This window comes from Carettochelys insculpta, chromosome 19 (assembly GCF_033958435.1).
Source record: "Carettochelys insculpta isolate YL-2023 chromosome 19, ASM3395843v1, whole genome shotgun sequence".
Classification (NCBI taxonomy): Eukaryota; Metazoa; Chordata; order Testudines; family Carettochelyidae; genus Carettochelys; species Carettochelys insculpta.
Window position 1 is genome coordinate 15,087,828 of NC_134155.1, and position 17,209 is coordinate 15,105,036.

The following is a 17,209-nucleotide window of genomic DNA, read 5'->3' on the forward strand; positions in this document are numbered from 1 at the left end:
TTGAAACAAGTCAGTGAAGCAGCACTGATTTACACATTGGCTGTCGCTCTGGTCTATCAATTTTTCCCAGATTAGGGGATGGTATTAGTATTTTTCTCCCAAATCTGTGGCAGTTCTTAAGTCACCAAGATAATAGCTTTCTGTAGGCTTTAGGCCTGGTTTATCCCGTTTCTTTTTTTAAAATAGGGAGTACATATTAATAATATTCTGTTTCAATAATTGAAAAAACAGGCATTTAGCTTTGTGCCAGGGAAGTTTTTCTGGATCTTAGTGTGAATTTGTCTGGAATATTGCATTTCATATGTCATTTTCATGACATCTGGACACCACAAACACACACACACACACAAGCATAACCTCAATTTGCAGCCAGTAAAGTGTTCCCATTTCATTACAATGTCATTTTTTTAATTAAAAAAAAAATTAAACGCTAGAGCAGAATGGGTGGTTCAGAACACAGCTTCTGGTGGGGCAGAAGGTTGTGTCAATGTTTCTCAGCCTGTTTATTATTTCACCATATAGAAGGTTTTGCAGGAAAAGATTGCACACACTTATTTCTAGGGGGGAAATGACATATGATTAAACTGCCTTCAAAATGGGAAGCGAATGGGATCCCAGTTCTCAGAGCTATAGCTCTAGAGATGCCTAGTGCCTACTGACTATCTGTTTGGTACTAAGCCCAAAGACGACAATGGAAAGATTCATTGCTGCCATGGGCTTTTGAGCAGGCCCTTCCTTATTGCTGATCCAATGAGAACATACTCAACAACTATCAGAGCGTGTCCTATGCTGGATTTTCTGGGCCATTTGCAACTGTGCTTCTTACCATGTCTGCTTACGAAGGCAGCTGCACAGGATACAATGCCAACACCCCAACAGTCTCCACCATGGCTTTCCCTTTTTCCAGTGGTGGTGTTTGCACTGGACTTTACTGGTGACAGTCTTCACAAATTTGCATTTGTTTTATCCTTAGCTTCCCCTGTTACTGGCCACCTGGGGAGCATGGCCCTCCGGCTAGTATATGAGTAGCCCCTTTGGGGTCAATGTTCACACAGGTAAGGGCTGCAGAATCAGGCCCCCCACATGTTTTGTACCAGTTAACCTTCTGAGGTAGATGCATGGCTCAAAGGTATGAACAACTCCCACTGACTTGAATGGCTAACCCACACACCTCAGATGCTGGAAATCTGTCCACCCCCACACAGATTGCTTCACAGGCTGATAGAACAAAGAACGTGACATAACTCCTGGCATTTAAAACCCTCAGAGATACCTTGTTGACACTTACTACGGCTGGCAGGCTTGGGATTGTCTTGACAGAGTTCTTCACCTCCTCTTCAGTCACCTCCACCACAGAGCAGTGCTCTTCCTCCAAAGGCAGTGGGTCCTCCCCATACTTTGTCAGCCAGGGATGCAGCTACCCAGAAAAGGAAGAAAAAGGAAGCTGTGAAGAAGCCACTTCAGAGAATCCTAAACAGTATGGATATTAGTTAATGGGGGGGTGGGACTAAGAAATAGACGGCGGATTATTATTGCAAGCTGCGAGTCAGCATGGCTCCATTTTCCACATAGGTGGGCACACGACAGTGACTGAGTACAGTGCCTTTACAGAGCAAACTTAGTAAGAAATTAACAGCCCTAATTGCCAAGGGCAGGTATTTTCCAAGAAGCTAAGAGGGTTAGGCACTCAATTCCCATTGAATTAAATCAAAGCTTATGAAAATCCTAGTCATCATCAGCAGTTTTCCTCCATATGCATACACGTTATCAACCCAGGCCCAGGAAGAACGCTACAATGTGATTTCAAAGCTAGGTGCCTAAATGTAGGCACCCAAACAAGCGGGTTGGTCTTTCAAAATTGCAAAGCAGTGCATGCTCTCTAACAAGTGACTTCAGCTGATGGTGCCAATGCTCAGTATCTCTGGAAATCAGGCCATGTAGGTAAACATCTAATCCAATAGCCCAGCCTGGACATTGTGGCCTAACAATGTGAGGTCTCAGGTTCCTGAAGAGATCCCTATGCACAATGTGGTTACATGGCTGTACAAATGGACACACAACTACCTTTTGGCCTAGATGCTACACAGACCTATGGTCAGACCACATCAGTAAAAAAATGTGGCCACTTTCCTACTACCTTTCAGCTGCTGAGCTTGTTTGCCCAACATAGGGGCATCTTCAGGGGAGACAGCTAGCATTGCAAGCTACGGGATTGTTGGCTAAGGAGGCCGGCAAGGGAAGGAGGCACAGATAGCTGCGAGGGACAAGGATGAGGCTTGTCGGAGGATACGTCTTCTTTCCCTAGGATATAACTAAACACAACAGGGGTGGCTCCTACATGGCTTAGGAGCCTCAGATGCACCTACATCTTACAGAAGTTCTCCATGTTTCCCACCCCTGCAAGAGAGCACTTCACTTTTCTGTGATGCTCCCTGCTCCGCAAATTTAGTAACCATATGGCTTACTAGATGATCTTGTAATTAAATAGCATTGCCCCATAATGCCATGTAGATCAGGTCAGGGCATGGAAGGCCTGTGTATAATTGTGGTCTAATAAGCTGCATAATACAAGGGGTTTCAAGTATAAACAAATCGAACTGGAGTGGGGCTCTTTGAAATCAGTGTATTTGTCCAAGGACTGGCTCCTATGAATGTTAATCAGAACAGCATCCAATGTCCTTTTAAAAATACCTCCCTTCCTCCTGGGGCTAGCCCACAGCGTTCAGCAAGATTGATGCTCATGGCCTAATAAACTATAAAAGGAGTTTAATGCAGGTATCCAGAGCACTTTTCAAGAGCTCAGTAAAGACCTTCTTTATGGCACTTAATTAAATTGCGTATTTCAAAGATGATTATTCACCCTTATAGCAACCCCTGCAGAAGCAAAGCATCATTGTCAACCCTAAATGAAACCCTTTTTATTGAAATATGACATACTTTAGTGGTGTGAGCATTTTAATTAGAAGACAAGTTTATTCTGTACAGCAACACAGTTGAGAAACAGCAGTTTCCTTAAGTTGTCTCCCGCCCACACATTGATTTCTTTTTGGGGGGTGGTGATGGCAGGAATAGCAATTCCAAAGTGAGTTTGCAGAACAAAATTGGCCGTGTCTACACTAGCCAAAAACTTCGAAATGGCCATTTGCATGGCCATTTCGAAGTTTACTAATGAAGTGTTGAAATACATATTCAGCGCCTCATTAGCATGTGGGCGGCCGCGGCACTTCGAAATTGACGCGGCTCGCCACTGCACAACTCATCCAGAAGGGGCTCCTTTTCGAAAGGACCCCAGCTACTTCAAAGTCCCCTTATTCCTATGAACAGAGCTATGAAAAGGAGCCCTGTCTGGCCAAGCCGCGAGATGGCGAGCTGTGTCAATTTCGAAGTGCTGCAGCCGCCCGCATGCTAACGAGGCGCTGAATATGTATTTCAGTGCTTCATTAGTAACCTTCGAAATGGCCATTTGCATGGCCATTTCGAAGTTTTTGGCTAGCGTAGACGTAGCCAATTAGAATAACTGTGACCAACAAGAGAGGTACATCCAAGCTGCAAATTAAGCGAGGGTTGATACAGTCAATCCACTCTCACGGCCCAGCTCTGTATCTTTTTGAATAGGTGAGACTTCTCAGTGACTAAGAATAGCTAAAAATGGCATCAGTCCTAAAACAAAATATACAAAGCAGCACGGAGTATCTCTCTCTTTTGGGGCTTATTTACTGTTCTAGAGTCAGGAGGTTTGCAGAACGATTACATGGTAATTTTGACAGCAACAGAAGCTACATGTCTTGATCTCAATGCTGCCAGTATAACAATAGCCAGAATGGCATGTACCTACATGTATATTATTTAGCCTCACAACCAGGGCCAGATTAACATTTTGTGGGTTTGGCGACAAACATATTTGTAGGCCCACCTGAGTTATCTGCCCCATCCGAATGTGAGTCTAGAGTGGTAGTGCTAAGGTACACCTGGTCCTGGATCTCAGAGGCATTCTTCATTTTGCTAACACCTCTGCATGACTATATATACTATCCTCCTGCCTCTCCACCCATGCAAACTCCCCGCAGATTAATCTCCTCTTAATTCAGACATTCCATAGCCATGTCTCCAGGACCCTCCTATTTCACAAGTCACTGCGGTCATGTCTACCTGAGATGCTTTTGCAGAAAAACTGAACTTTTGTCAGGAAAACCGCGCTTCTACATGCAAAATGCACTTTGTCGCCAGTTTGTCAACAAAACCAGCACATCTGCTGGCAGCATGCTAGCTCTCTCTGTTCAGATATAAAAAAGCTCTCTTGACAGTGTTCTATCAACAAAACAGCCGTGTAGGTGCTCCGGGGCCTTTTTTGTCAACAGAAAGGGCTGTTGGCTCGTGGACAGCCCTGTTACCAGAGCTTCTGGTCAGCCGTTCTGTCGAGAGAGGGCCAGGCAGTCTGGCTGCTCTCTGTCCACAGAGCGGCTTGCTCTTTGGGTCTGCTTTTATGTGTAGATGCAACCTGTCGACAGAAGTTGTTCCGGGAAGTCCTTTCCGACAGTGACTTCTGTCGACAGAAGCTTCTCATGTAGACATGGCCTGTATAGTCTACAGCTCAATAAAGTACCACAGCCAGCAGATACGCAATCAGCTCTGACAAATCCTTCCCCCAGCACCCTATCCTGCCATTTGAGCAAGCCACTTGCAAACACCATTTCTCCAAAGTGAGCACTGGGCTGCTGGAAATCTGAAGTCACCTGCCTTTCTCCCTCTGCTCCTATCTACGTGCCAGTCTATCGTGTGGTCACCATCACCTCTCCCAAATGCTTGCTTCCCTTCTACCTTGGATGTGCTCCCCAGCCAGCTGGGGCTATACTCCCCCAACAAGCCTGACTTGCTTCCTCTTTCCCAGCCCTCCTTTCCTACGGGGGATCTCTGTTCCTTGGGGTAACTCCAGTTTCTTTATCTGTTCCTAGCTTAATGGCCTCAGCAGTCACAGAACCACCTGTGGCTTCTCTGGCTACAGCAAGAGGCAGCCTCAGACAGCTGCAGCTACTAGCCAGCTGAGATCCCTCCCCCCAACCCAATCTGGGGAAGTCTTCTGATGGTGATAGCTGTGCCAAAGCCTTCTGACTCTTTGGGCATGTATGTTTCCCATTCATAGTGCCACCCCTGTTTAGCAGCGCAAACTCTCCATTGACAGCAAGGGCAGCACAGGGGTCTCACAGATTCCCACTCCCCTCTCTTTCATTTCCTGTTGCTAGCTGCCAACAGAATGAGGGGAAATATAGGTTATGTCTACACTACGGAATTAGGTCAAATTTATCGAGGTCGATTTTCTAGCCCAGGGTGTTGTAAAGTCGAAGGTGCATGTCCACACTGGTATATGAAGTTGAAGGAGTGTGTCCCCCTTAGGACTGCCAAGTTCAACTTTGTGAGCAATGCACTGTTCCACGGTTACTGCTGCCCTGTTGCACGATAGGCTTCTGTCCCAGTGTGTGATGGGAAAGACATGGACCGCAGGTCATTCTGGGCGTGTCGTCAACATACCACTGGGCTTTTGTTTCCTCTCCCTCCCTTTGGAAAGTAACATCATAAAGTTTTTTCATGTCCTTTTTCATATCCATGCAGATGCCACTGCAAGGCTCATATGGAACCCATACAGTTTAAAAGTGCTGTGGCAAGTATTACGAACACCTCACATATTGGGTTGCAGTATGTGCAGAGCCTAAGCAGCAGTCAGAGTGATGAAGACTTTGAGGAGTACCTGGACATATATGAATGTGAAATGCTGGAGCAAAGGAAAGACGAGATGCTGGCTGTGCTCAGTGCTTAGTACACAGTGGGGCACTGGTTCTGGTGCCATGAACCAAGCTCAGACTGGTGGGACCGCATTGTTGTGCACGTATCAGATGATCAGCAGTGGCTACAAAACTTCCACATGCATAAGGCCACTTTCATGGAACTTTGAGAATTGCTTTTTCCTACCCTGAAGCACTGAGACACCAAAAGGAGACCTGCCTTGCCAGTTCAGAAGTGTGTGACAATAGCTCTGCGGACGCTTGCAATACCAGACAACTGCCAGTCAGAGCACAAACAATTTGAAGTGGGCAAATCTACAGTGTGGGCTACTATGAGTCAGATAGTCAAGACAATCAATATCTTTCTGTTACAAAAGACAGTGACTCTGGGAAATGGGCAGGACACAGCAGACAGTTTTGCTACAATGGGGTTCCCTAACAGCGGTGGGGCCGTAGATGGAATGCATATCCCTATGGTGGCATTAGACCACCTTGTCACAACATACATAAACCGCAAGAAGTACTTCTCCAGGGTGCTGCAGGCATTGGTGGAACAGAAGGGCCGTTTCATTGACATGAACGTGGGATGGTTGGGAAAAGTGCAGGATACGCACATCTTTAGGAACTGGTGTGTTCAGAAAGCTGCAGAATGGAACTTTTTCGCAGACCAGAAAATCACCAATCAAGATGGAGAGATCTTAATAGTGATCCGGCTTACCCCTTCCTGCATCTCCTCATAAAGCCATACAAAGGCAGCCTGGACCACCATAAGGAGCAGTTCAACTACAGGCTGTGCAAGTGTAGGCAACATTCACCTCATGGTGGCAGCCTGCTGTGTGCTTCATAAATTATGTGAAAGCAAGCAGTGAAATTTCATGCCAGGCTGGAGAGCTGAAGCAGATTACCTAGCCAGTAATTCTGGGGTGCTGATGGGGGGAGGTTAGAGAACATGATGAGGAGGGCATGTAGTTCACCCTAGGCTGCAGTGGGGCTTTGTGCTCCTGTACCAAGCACCACAGGAGCTCTGTTTGCTGCTTCATCAGCTGCATCATCTCCTCCTGGGTCTCCAGTTCATCAGGTGTGAAGGCCCTCCTTTCATCCTGATCAGCTCATTTCTTCTCTAGAGTGGTTCCCCTCCATGATTAAACTTTGTCCTATCCTTGCGTATGCTCTTTGAATATGCCTTCCCCCGTTTGTTTTTTTCCTGGGGATCTGTGCCAGTCTAACAGCTGGGGATCAGTCAAGCAGTGGTTAAAGAGCCTGATGTTGAACACACTGCAACAAAACATACGTGAAGGCCAGACACTAAGACAATAAACTTACATCGTGTGCAGTAAATATAACACACAAAGGAATTTCATGAAAGAACCTCTGGGAAAGAGAAAGGGATGTATTGTGTGCAAGGACAAATTTTGGCTTGTAAGCATCCTTTATGCGCAGGCACTTCATAGAGATCTTAAGGGACCTGCTTGACTTGATTAGCTTCCAGCCATGGTAAAGCACAGATTGGGGGCATACTTCCAAGCCTGTGACTGCAAAAGCAGTTTCAGCAGCTGTGCATGTTGCAAGTGGGTGGGTGAGTGGGCCAGGAGCTGTGTTAGTAGCAGTCACCATGTGCTTCTCCTTCCCCTTTGCTGGGGATTCAACCTTTCCCTTCCCCCAGGGGCCCATGGAAAGAAAGGGAGGTGTGTGTGGGGTGGCAAGCATGGCAGCACAGTTGTGCTATGGGGTCTTCGTGTCTCACAGTCCTGGTGTGCTTCTACTCCCTGTTCTGCTGGGAGAGTGAATGTTGTCCTTCCCCAAGCAGCCTGGGGAAGAAAAGAGGTGGTCTGGGCATGGTGGAGCAGCTTGCACTTTCCTCCCAGCAGCTTTCTTGGCGCCACATTGTCCCTCACTCTGCTGAGACAGTGAAAATTTCTCTTCCCCTAGCAGCTTGAGGGAGAGGGGTAGTCTAGATATGGCAGAGCAGCGTACGCTATCATATGGTAGCTTAATGCTCATTCCCCTTCTTCCTCTTGGTTGCAGTGTGAGATATCAGCCTGCTTAGAATAAGAAAAATTGACAAGGAATGGATGCTGACTCAATGTGGGCACAAGGCTGGTCGTTATGCTGCATTGCTCTGTGGTGCCATGACTCCAGACTACTTACTGGTGGCTCGTCCTGAAAAGGTGTCCTATCAAGGTGGTCTAAATAAGGTAGGCCTCCTCTAAAACCTCATGAAAAGAATTAAAGAGTACCTGCCTGACAGGTTTATGGAGATGTGCAAGGAGGATCAGCTCTCCATCCCTAGACACAGTAACAAGCTCTTCTGGGGGCCTAGGGTTCTATAGGTACAGCACCTGCCACAGATCACACCCAACTGCCTTAACCCACTTGTAATATTATTAAAAATGAGAAGTCTCCAGAAGTGCCCTCCCTGCTATCAGGGTCTGGTTCTGCAATGTCCTGGGAGGAGGGGATGAGATCCAATGTTAGAAAAAACTCCTGGCTGTCAGTGACATCAGCTGCTCCCTTTGCTTGCTAACCATTGTCTTCCTCCTCCTCCATGCTGTTGTTGCCAGAGGTTTCCTGAGGAACCTCTTCAGAGCTATCCACACCACGTTTGGGGACAGTGGTTAGGTCACTCCCTAGAATCCCACGAAGCTGCTCATAAATGTGGCATGTTTGCAATGACGATCCAGAACATCCATTTGCTTCCTTTGTTTTGTGGTACGCCTGCCTGAGCACCTTTATTTTCATGAAGCACTGCTGGGTGTCCCTGGTGTATCCTTTTTACTACATGCCCTCGGAGATCTTGGTGTACATGACTGTATTTCTTTTGCTGCTCCATAGCATGCTGGCCAAACAGGAAATGAAATTCAAATTTTCCCAGGATGTTTCCTGAACATCTGGAGAGCAGGGGAGCTGAAGATGGTGCCCAGGATGGTTGCACTGGGGCATTGTGGGACACATCCAGGAGGCCAAGAATGTCAAATTTCACAGCGCTCCATTTGCACTACCCTAAGGTTGACCATACAAGGTCACATTTGGTGCTACTCCTTGTGAAAAGCAGGCATACAATAGTCGAACTTAAGAGCCCTTAAAATTGACAAAATGGACTCACTCCTTATAGATTTGACATAAGTCATCTAGGCTATGTCTACACTAGCCAAAAACTTCGAAATGGCCATGCAAATGGCCATTTCGAAGTTTACTAATGAAGCGCTGAAATACACATTCAGCACCTCAGCATGCGGGCGGCTGCAGCACTTCGAAATTGACGTGGCTTGCCGCCGCACATTTCGTCCAGACGGGGCTCCTTTTTGAAAGGACCCCGCCTACTTCGAAGTCCCCTTATTCCTATCTGCTCATAGGAATAAGGGGACTTCGAAGTAGGCGGGGTCCTTTCGAAAAGGAGCCCCAACTGGACGAGCTGCGTCAATTTCGAAGTGCCGCAGCCGCCCGCATGCTAATGAGGCGCTGAATGTGTATTTCAGCACTTCATTAGTAAACTTCGAAACGGCCATTTGCATGGCCATTTCGAAGTTTTGGGCTAGTGTAGACACAGCCCTAAATTTGAACTAATCTACTAGTGAAGACCAAGCCATAGTCCCTTCTCCCTGCTGCAAGGCCAGTTCTCTAGGCAAAGAGCTGGCCATGAGACTACAGCTCCCAGGATACCTTGGACTCTCCACTTCATTGCAGGATTCCAGCTGCTCTGCTGTGAGCAGGGAGTAAGTAATATGGGTTCCTTCTGAGTTTGAACCTAGCACCACAGAGCCACTGGCACTATGGTAAATCCAGTACTGTCACAGTCACCGCAACACACAACTGTTGTTGTGTCTACTAAACTGTGTCTACTGTGTCTACTAAAGCAATCAGGTTTGACCACTGGAGTTAGCAATCCCGGTGAAAAAGTGAGGTATCAATTACACAAGTGTTTGTGGGAAAGATTATCAGTGTTTTACTCATGTTTTGAACAATTTTAATTAAAAATCCCTTCTTATTCCTATTTGCAGAAATAAACCGCATTAAAGTGTTTTAAAGTCATATCAACATGTAGCAGAATGACTATACTTGGCCTCTGACCTACAGTGATTGACCAATCCCCACAACAGATATATTGGCAACCGTTTTGTCACATTACAAGCAATATAAGAAATATGAAACTGAGACTATAATAAATTCAAAATAAATATAACATGCATGATGAATTTACCTTTATCTCAGGAACTGTTATCCTCATTTCTGGATTTTTATCCAGCATCCTTAGAATCAGTTCTTTGAGCTCTTCGCTTATCTGTGGCCTGATTAAAGAAAATACCAATACATGGTTAATAGATAACGATAAATGATAATATTACATGTAAAGCTTCGTATACTAATATTCTGCCAATTTGCTCAGTTTATAAATACAGAATTCCACTCCCCAGCAACTGCCAGCAACTTCAGCCTAGGAAGTGAAAATCAATTCTCTTTAGACCTTATGATCACTCAAAGATAACGTATACCATATTCTGACTACAGTTATGGCTGTACTATCCTTAAAGGCAAGGCAAAGAGGTTTATCTGCAGTTGACTTCCATGTCTGTCCACACAGGAAAAGGTTGCCCTTCCTTATTTCTTGCCTCTCGTCAGCAGTCAAGCTTCACCCCTGGGAGCATCATTTTGCACATGCACAAAATGAAACTCTGAGCAGGTCCATCTTACTTGGTACTGTGGTTCTAACCTAAGGGTATGTAGAATTATAGAATCCTGGGGCTGGAAGGGTCCTCAGGAGGTCATCTAGTCCAGCCTCCTCCCAAAAGCAGGATCAGCCCCAACAAAATCACCCCAGCTAGGACTTTGGCAAGCGGGGACTTAAAACCCTCTAGGGATGGAGATTTCAACACCTTTCTAGGTAACGCATTCCAGCGCTTCACCACCTGCCTGGTGAAATAGTTTTTCCTAATATCCAACTTACACCTCTCACTCTGTAACTTGAGACCGTTGCTCCTTGTTCTACCATCTGTCAGATATTGAACAGGTATTATTATACAGGTATTCTGAGGATAGAATCTGAGACAATGAATTACAACTGATGGGCACAGTTTAAATGGGGTGGTACAGGTGACACCAAATAAGCTATCTTCCTTAAAGAAACTTTATTACAGGTTGAACCTCTGAGTCCAGCAACATCTGTGGGCTGGCATGATTGTAGTTAGCTGGATGTCCACTTATGATGGGTGTGGACAACTTTCAGCCACCAGTCCTGGCTCTCAGTGTTCTGTGCTGCTATTTAGCTCTAATGTACCCATATATGTCTTCTAAGAGCCCAGGAAGCAACGGAAGTGTTGGCAATGGTGCTAGACAATACTGACCTCTCATGGTTTGGCAAATTCTCTAGTTCAGCATCAGCCAGGTCCCGAGTGTGCCAGACTAGAGAGGTTCAACATGTATTAACAACAATACGTTGGAAAGAAATAGCTCTGTTTGATATTCAAGTCGCAGGTTGACTTTGAAGATTGGATCGAGATGTTTGAAAACTGATTTCAATATCAACATTTTCTGAAGCTTTTGCAACCCAACTATAGAACTGTGCCAGCAAAGGGTCAAACAAGGGAAACAACTTAACTTCCAAGATAAGGGTCTTATAAAAAGTAAATAATCAATGCAAATGATGACAAGAACATTTAACGTTTTAAATAATTTTTCCAGGATTTAATAATCTAGTTCCCAAGCCTGTATATCTCCATTCACACAAACATTAGCTGGTCCTGCATGTTGTTACTTGAATGGATTACTCTTAAAAGCAAAGGTTTGACTGATCTGTTACTAACAATATAGGCAAGAACTTTTAAAAGCAAAAATAAGAATTATTACGACAGTGCTCTGAAATAAATTTACATTTGCGTAGTTGATGATCTCTGTCAGCATTTCTGTCACGAACAATTTTCAGTCATGCATCTATTTGCTCAAAGCTGGAATTTGGCATTGTAAAATTTCATGCCAGGAGAACACTGCCCTGCCATGAAAATGCATTTCAGTGCTCATGAATATGACAGATTAAAAATGTTGGTGAGGACTAGGCATAATGCCTCCCTCTCCTCTTCAAGAGCTAAAATATAAATAAATTACATTCAAATCACATTAAGGGATATACTAGTGTGATAGATTTGGAGCAGCTCTGCAATAACTGATGAACACTGTATGTTGCTGTGGTTATTGGGACAGTGATGAATACGTTGGTTTAATTTAACAGGGGTCTATTGTGAAAAACGTAAACAGGAAGGGACATATCGCTTAAAATAAGCCACTTCTCAGAAAACACTTTTGCTTTGTTAAGGGACAATGCCAGAACTATTGTCCCTAAGGATTCTGGCTTAATCTCCTATTGTTGCTGTAGGCTCTATGAGAAGTCCTGTGGCACCTTATAGACTAACAGATTTATGGAGCATACGTTTTCATGGGCAAAGACCCACTTCATCAGATGCCTACAGGATAGGTCTGTATCAGATCCTGGGAATTCATCCATATTGAGGAGTAATTGTTTGGGGGAAACAGACTCAGACACACAACATACTGGCCTGCCTAGGTTACCATCTGTGACTGGGAACCATGTGAGTTTGAAATACATTCGTTTTCAAATAAAACAAACAAGCAGTCACGTAGCACTTTAAACACTAACAAAACAATTTATGAGGTGATGAGCTTTCCTGGGGCAGACCCATTTCTTCAGATCTGGATCGTTTTCAAATACTTTAGCTTAAAATGCTTCGTTCCACTGTTAAACCAGACTTCCATTTCAAGAAGGCCGTCCTGCCCCCGTTCACCATGGAACACAGACTGAAAGAAATAGACACAGTGGACCTCCGGTGGGTGAGAACATTTGATCTGCAGATACTGTATCTTTGGGCCTGGTGTAAGAACAGAACATTTGTGGGATTTCACTCCAGCAGAGGTAAAGGTATAAGCTTTGACACCTGAGCGGAAGTACTCAGACAGACCAGAAAGAGGACAGAAGTGTGCCTAGCCCTTTAATTGTGACAGTTAGGAACTGCAAGAATAAAAGGGCCTGATTTTCACTTACACTGAGGCTCTGGCTGTGTCACAATTCAATACAGTCTCTGCAGGTCCTCAATGAAAGGCGCTGTAAAAGTTAAAGTACTGATGTCCAGAACGGGATGTTTTGTTTTGTATTCCCTACAAAGGTGTGGGAATTTGTTCCTTACCTATGAGACATGTTGGCTACAGCTGTACAAGCTTCCTACCCTACTGCTCTGGTACTGCCACTTCCCCATGCCCACTCTCTTGACCTGCTGCCCCACAATCGCCAGTTGCTCAGTCACCAAGGGACTCAGCAGACACAGAACACTAGGATCCAGGAGGACTGAAGTCTATAGCCAGATGCAACCAGTGTGGGGATTATAGAAGGGGGACGGCCACCGGCTGAGTGCCCCTACCCCAACACACCCTGCTGATACCCCACCCATGCCCCTCTTTCCACCTCTGCTCTTCCCATGCCCTGCCCACTCCCTGCCCCTGCTCTGCCTCCCACAACCTCTTCCCATGGAAATGCCGTACCACGTCTGGTGGGTGCAGGGGGCAGTCCTCTGTCCCCTCCTCCCGGGAGCAGCACAGCCTAGGAGTAGTACTAGGAGCTGCTGGCGGCAGAGAGGCAGGACTGTGCCCAGTGCTCATTGGAAGACACATGGTGCTCAGAGTGACAGGCGGAATACGATGCAGGAGGGGCTGAAGGTGTCACCTGTGCATCCTCCTCAGTTTGGCTATGTCTATTATTAGCCTAATGATTAATTCAGCACTGATAAAGGAGGATCAGAGAATGGGACAGAAATGACCAGTACAGTACTCCCATTTCCTAGACTGCCTCTCACATGAAATTTTAGGCAGAAGGCAGGAAGGCAAAACACCAAGATACTCTTATACAAAGATCTGGGGTGTAAAAGTTATCAGCACTGAAGGAGAGAACAGCCGGTCATAAATGAGCAGTAAGGGCTGCTTACATGGTATGTAGCTGAGACAACGGTGAGATGGTGCTTTCTAAAAGACAAAAGTTGTATTAATGTGGTAAAAAGAAAAAAAGACAGGACAATGGTCTAGTTTAATATTTTTCTAGGAGCCAGAAAGACTTCTAGGCGGACACAGACATAGTGAAAAGTCATACGGAAGGGCAAACAGGTGTCTGTCTTTGCTACTCTGCTTTTGAATTTAATTAACCAGTAAATGAGAGAGAGAGAGAGAGAGAGAGAGAGAGAGAGAGGAAGGAAGGAAGGAAGGAAGGGAAAATTGCTACGTAATGGCTATATACTAGACATAGAAGTCGACCACCAACGTGCACTTTCAGCCATGCCAACTGTGTAGCTAAAATCAATTTATCCATGGCCAATTTCCAGTTCTGTCCATACCGAGGAAGTCTGATTGGAGCGTTTCTCCCACTGACCTTCCTTATTCCTCACCTCTTGGGAGGCATACAAGGGTCGACACCAACCCCGGGAAGGTCATTTCATGCATGCATGAAAAGAAACTCAGAAGACTGACCCTCAGCAGGTTGATCTTCCACTGTAGCGTGGCTCCTGCTTCAGTCAATGCTAAACAAAACGCCCACCACTTACGCCAGCAATTCCATGCACCATGTCAGAAGACATGTGCAGGAGACTCCAGAAGGACAGCAGAGAAGATATCTCCCAGGTGTTTGAAACATTTGGGTACAAACATGTTTGCTTGTCTTCTCTTAGAGACTCATGGAGTCTCCCTGTTTCACCCCTTTTCTCCTCCAAACTCATGTTGTGCTTCACTGTTTTTTCAGCAGAGGATTCCCAATCCTTTAGAGTTTAATGCTATTTCCCAGTCAGAGGTATTGCTAGCACGTCATGGAGCTTTCTCACAATGTGAACCTGCATCAGTATTGCCAACCACAATTACTGAGCGAAACCCTCAAATAAAAACTGATATTCTAACATATTCCCAGGAGCTTGGAAGACCATAGTACAGGCTGAACCTCTCTAACCCAGAACTTTCTTGTCTGACAACACCTGTAATCCAGCATGATTTTAGTTAGCCGTATGACTGTTTATCATGAGGGTGGCCAAGTTGCCCGTGGTCCCATAAAGTTTGTTTACAGTCACCAGTCCCACCTCTCAGTGTTCTGTGCTGTTATTTAGCTGTAACTTATCCCCAAATTTCTTCTAAGTGCCCAGTAAGCAGCAGAAGTGTTGGTACTGTGCTAGACAATATTAACTTCCTGTCGTCCCACAAATTCTCTCATCCAGCACCAGTCAGCTTCCCAGGGTGCCGGACAAGACAGGCTCAACCTGTATTGAGAGAGACATGATAAAATGGTGGAAGTTGTCACCATTGCACTGCAGGCCAGAAAAAGAAGGACTCAACTTCAGATCCTTGTTACAATCACACACAGAGTAATTAGGCCACGCAACAGATTTCTGGACATAAAGCCTTCACTTATTTGCTGTTCTTCTTGAATCATTTTCATTTAGTGTCAATTGTAACTTCAGCCCAAAATTCAATTTTGATTAAACCTATTTTTTCAAATACCTAGCACATCTCAGAATTTAGATGCACAATGCCTATTTATATGAGCAGAGCTACAGATCTAAAGAAAATATTTGCCCCAGTCTCTCTGGCCTAATGGGAGCTGGAACATTGGCACACAGAAAGATACATTTCTTTATTTAATTGTTCATAAAGCTGAGAGTGAGTTTCCATGAACCCCGTGTAAACAGAAGTTTGTGCCTTTTGTAGCCATGGTAAAATAATTTGATTCTGGAATGCCCCTATATATAGCAAGGTGCTAGTTCTGTGGGAGGTTTGAGGTGGAATCAGTTCAGTGAGTTCTTGCTTAAGATGCATCTCTCCTACCATGTTTATCAAATAAATGGATTTAGTTTAGACAGTAATCACCACACAGTAACTCTTTCCACATACCAACATTTTAATGAGCAGCAATTTTATTTTCTAAGGCTGGGAGAACAGGTCACCAAGAAGTCAAAATAAATCATGCAGCAAAAGCTACTGCTGAAGGAAATGTCTGAATGAAGAAAAGGTTTCTTAGCACAACCCAATTAGCCCATTAAATGTTAATAACTTACTGTGGAGACAGATGGGAACAGTCACTCGTAAGCTGACTGCTAACCCAAATATATGATGGCTGAGAAATGATGGGCAAATTGCCCAGGACCTAAGAGAGCAGAGACATGACTACCAGGGAAACAAACAAATTTTTGCTGCAGTTCTATTAAAAAAAAACATCCTTCCAAAAATCAGGCAGCAATGACAAAGGATAAATTACCTTACTGATTTCTGTCCATATTTGGAATGCCTTGTGCCTGATTATCTATAGGGTGCTGACTACCCTTAACACTAAGGGTCAAATTTTCAGAAAGACTCAGCACCCACAATTAGAGGAAGATATTCAAGAGTTCAGCTTCACATTAGGCACTTAGACAATTGGCAGGATTCTCGAAGGAGCTCACTTTGGCGGTTGACAAGTTTTGATATGCTGCACCTTATCTGAGTGCCTAAATGGGAACGGAATTGAGAGTGTGCAGCTCCTCACAGTAGAAGGTCCTTATCCCTTCAAAAATGATTCATGTTGCTGGGTAATGACTACCTGGCTACAATTTGGGCTGAAAGACCCTGGTACTCTACCAGGAGCATGTTGCATTACTGTTTTAATTTCCTCATGCATATTTCTAAACTGTGAAATAATTTTCTCTCTAGATTTTAAGTAAAATGAAGGATTAATTAATGCAAGTAAGTCAGCAATTCTCCACCCAGGTATTACACTAAATTGGAAAAACCCAGATTTAGCTACCTTATCCAAAAGCAAATGGGAAAAGAAATGAATAATCATCCAAAAGCTAGAGTGAAGGCCCAAAGCTGTGAAAGTGCAGAGAAATGGTATGAATGTTTATACATATTTATAGCCCTGTCTACATTACAGACAGAGCCACGTTAAGTGTAACCAAGGACTAACGGACTCACTTGGCAGGGGTACAGAAAGCATGGAGTCACATAACAGCACTTTCCCCTACAACTGTCTATGAATTTGGTTGGCTTGTATTCATCTCCATGCTGCACAATTCTGAGATCAACAGATCAGTATTTGTAAGGCCAGAAAAACCCACTATGACCATGCAGTCTAATTCCTGCACAGCACAAGCCACAGAATTTTACTCAGTTAATCTTATAGTAAATGGAATTTTATCATCATCATCAGTACATTCTATGAAAATGCAGACAGCTATTTCATAAAGCCTTAGCATGCAAAAGGTACGGGTTAAAATTGCTTTTCACATGGTACATTGCATTTCAGATATGCTCCAGCACAGTCTTAGATCCTGAATCTCTACTGCCTTGTATGTGATGTCATTCACTGCCTGTGTAAAGTGAGTATAAAATAACACCAATATCAGAATGAAAGCATTTTATATCCC

The 17,209-nt window shown here is 44.6% G+C and overlaps 1 protein-coding gene across 3 annotated transcripts in view; it reads right to left on the reverse strand.

The window, feature by feature from the left end:
- CAMKK1 (calcium/calmodulin dependent protein kinase kinase 1) overlaps positions 1 to 17,209 on the reverse strand; it is a 229,187-nt gene that overhangs the window by 27,330 nt on the left and 184,648 nt on the right. For all 3 annotated transcript variants that reach the window (XM_075013387.1, XM_075013386.1, XM_075013388.1), the window contains 2 exons: positions 9,976 to 10,063; positions 1,289 to 1,417 (listed from right to left, as the gene is read on the reverse strand). In XM_075013387.1, coding sequence (XP_074869488.1) covers positions 1,289 to 1,417; positions 9,976 to 10,063 — 217 coding nt within the window. The remainder of the gene's footprint in view (positions 1 to 1,288; positions 1,418 to 9,975; positions 10,064 to 17,209) is intronic.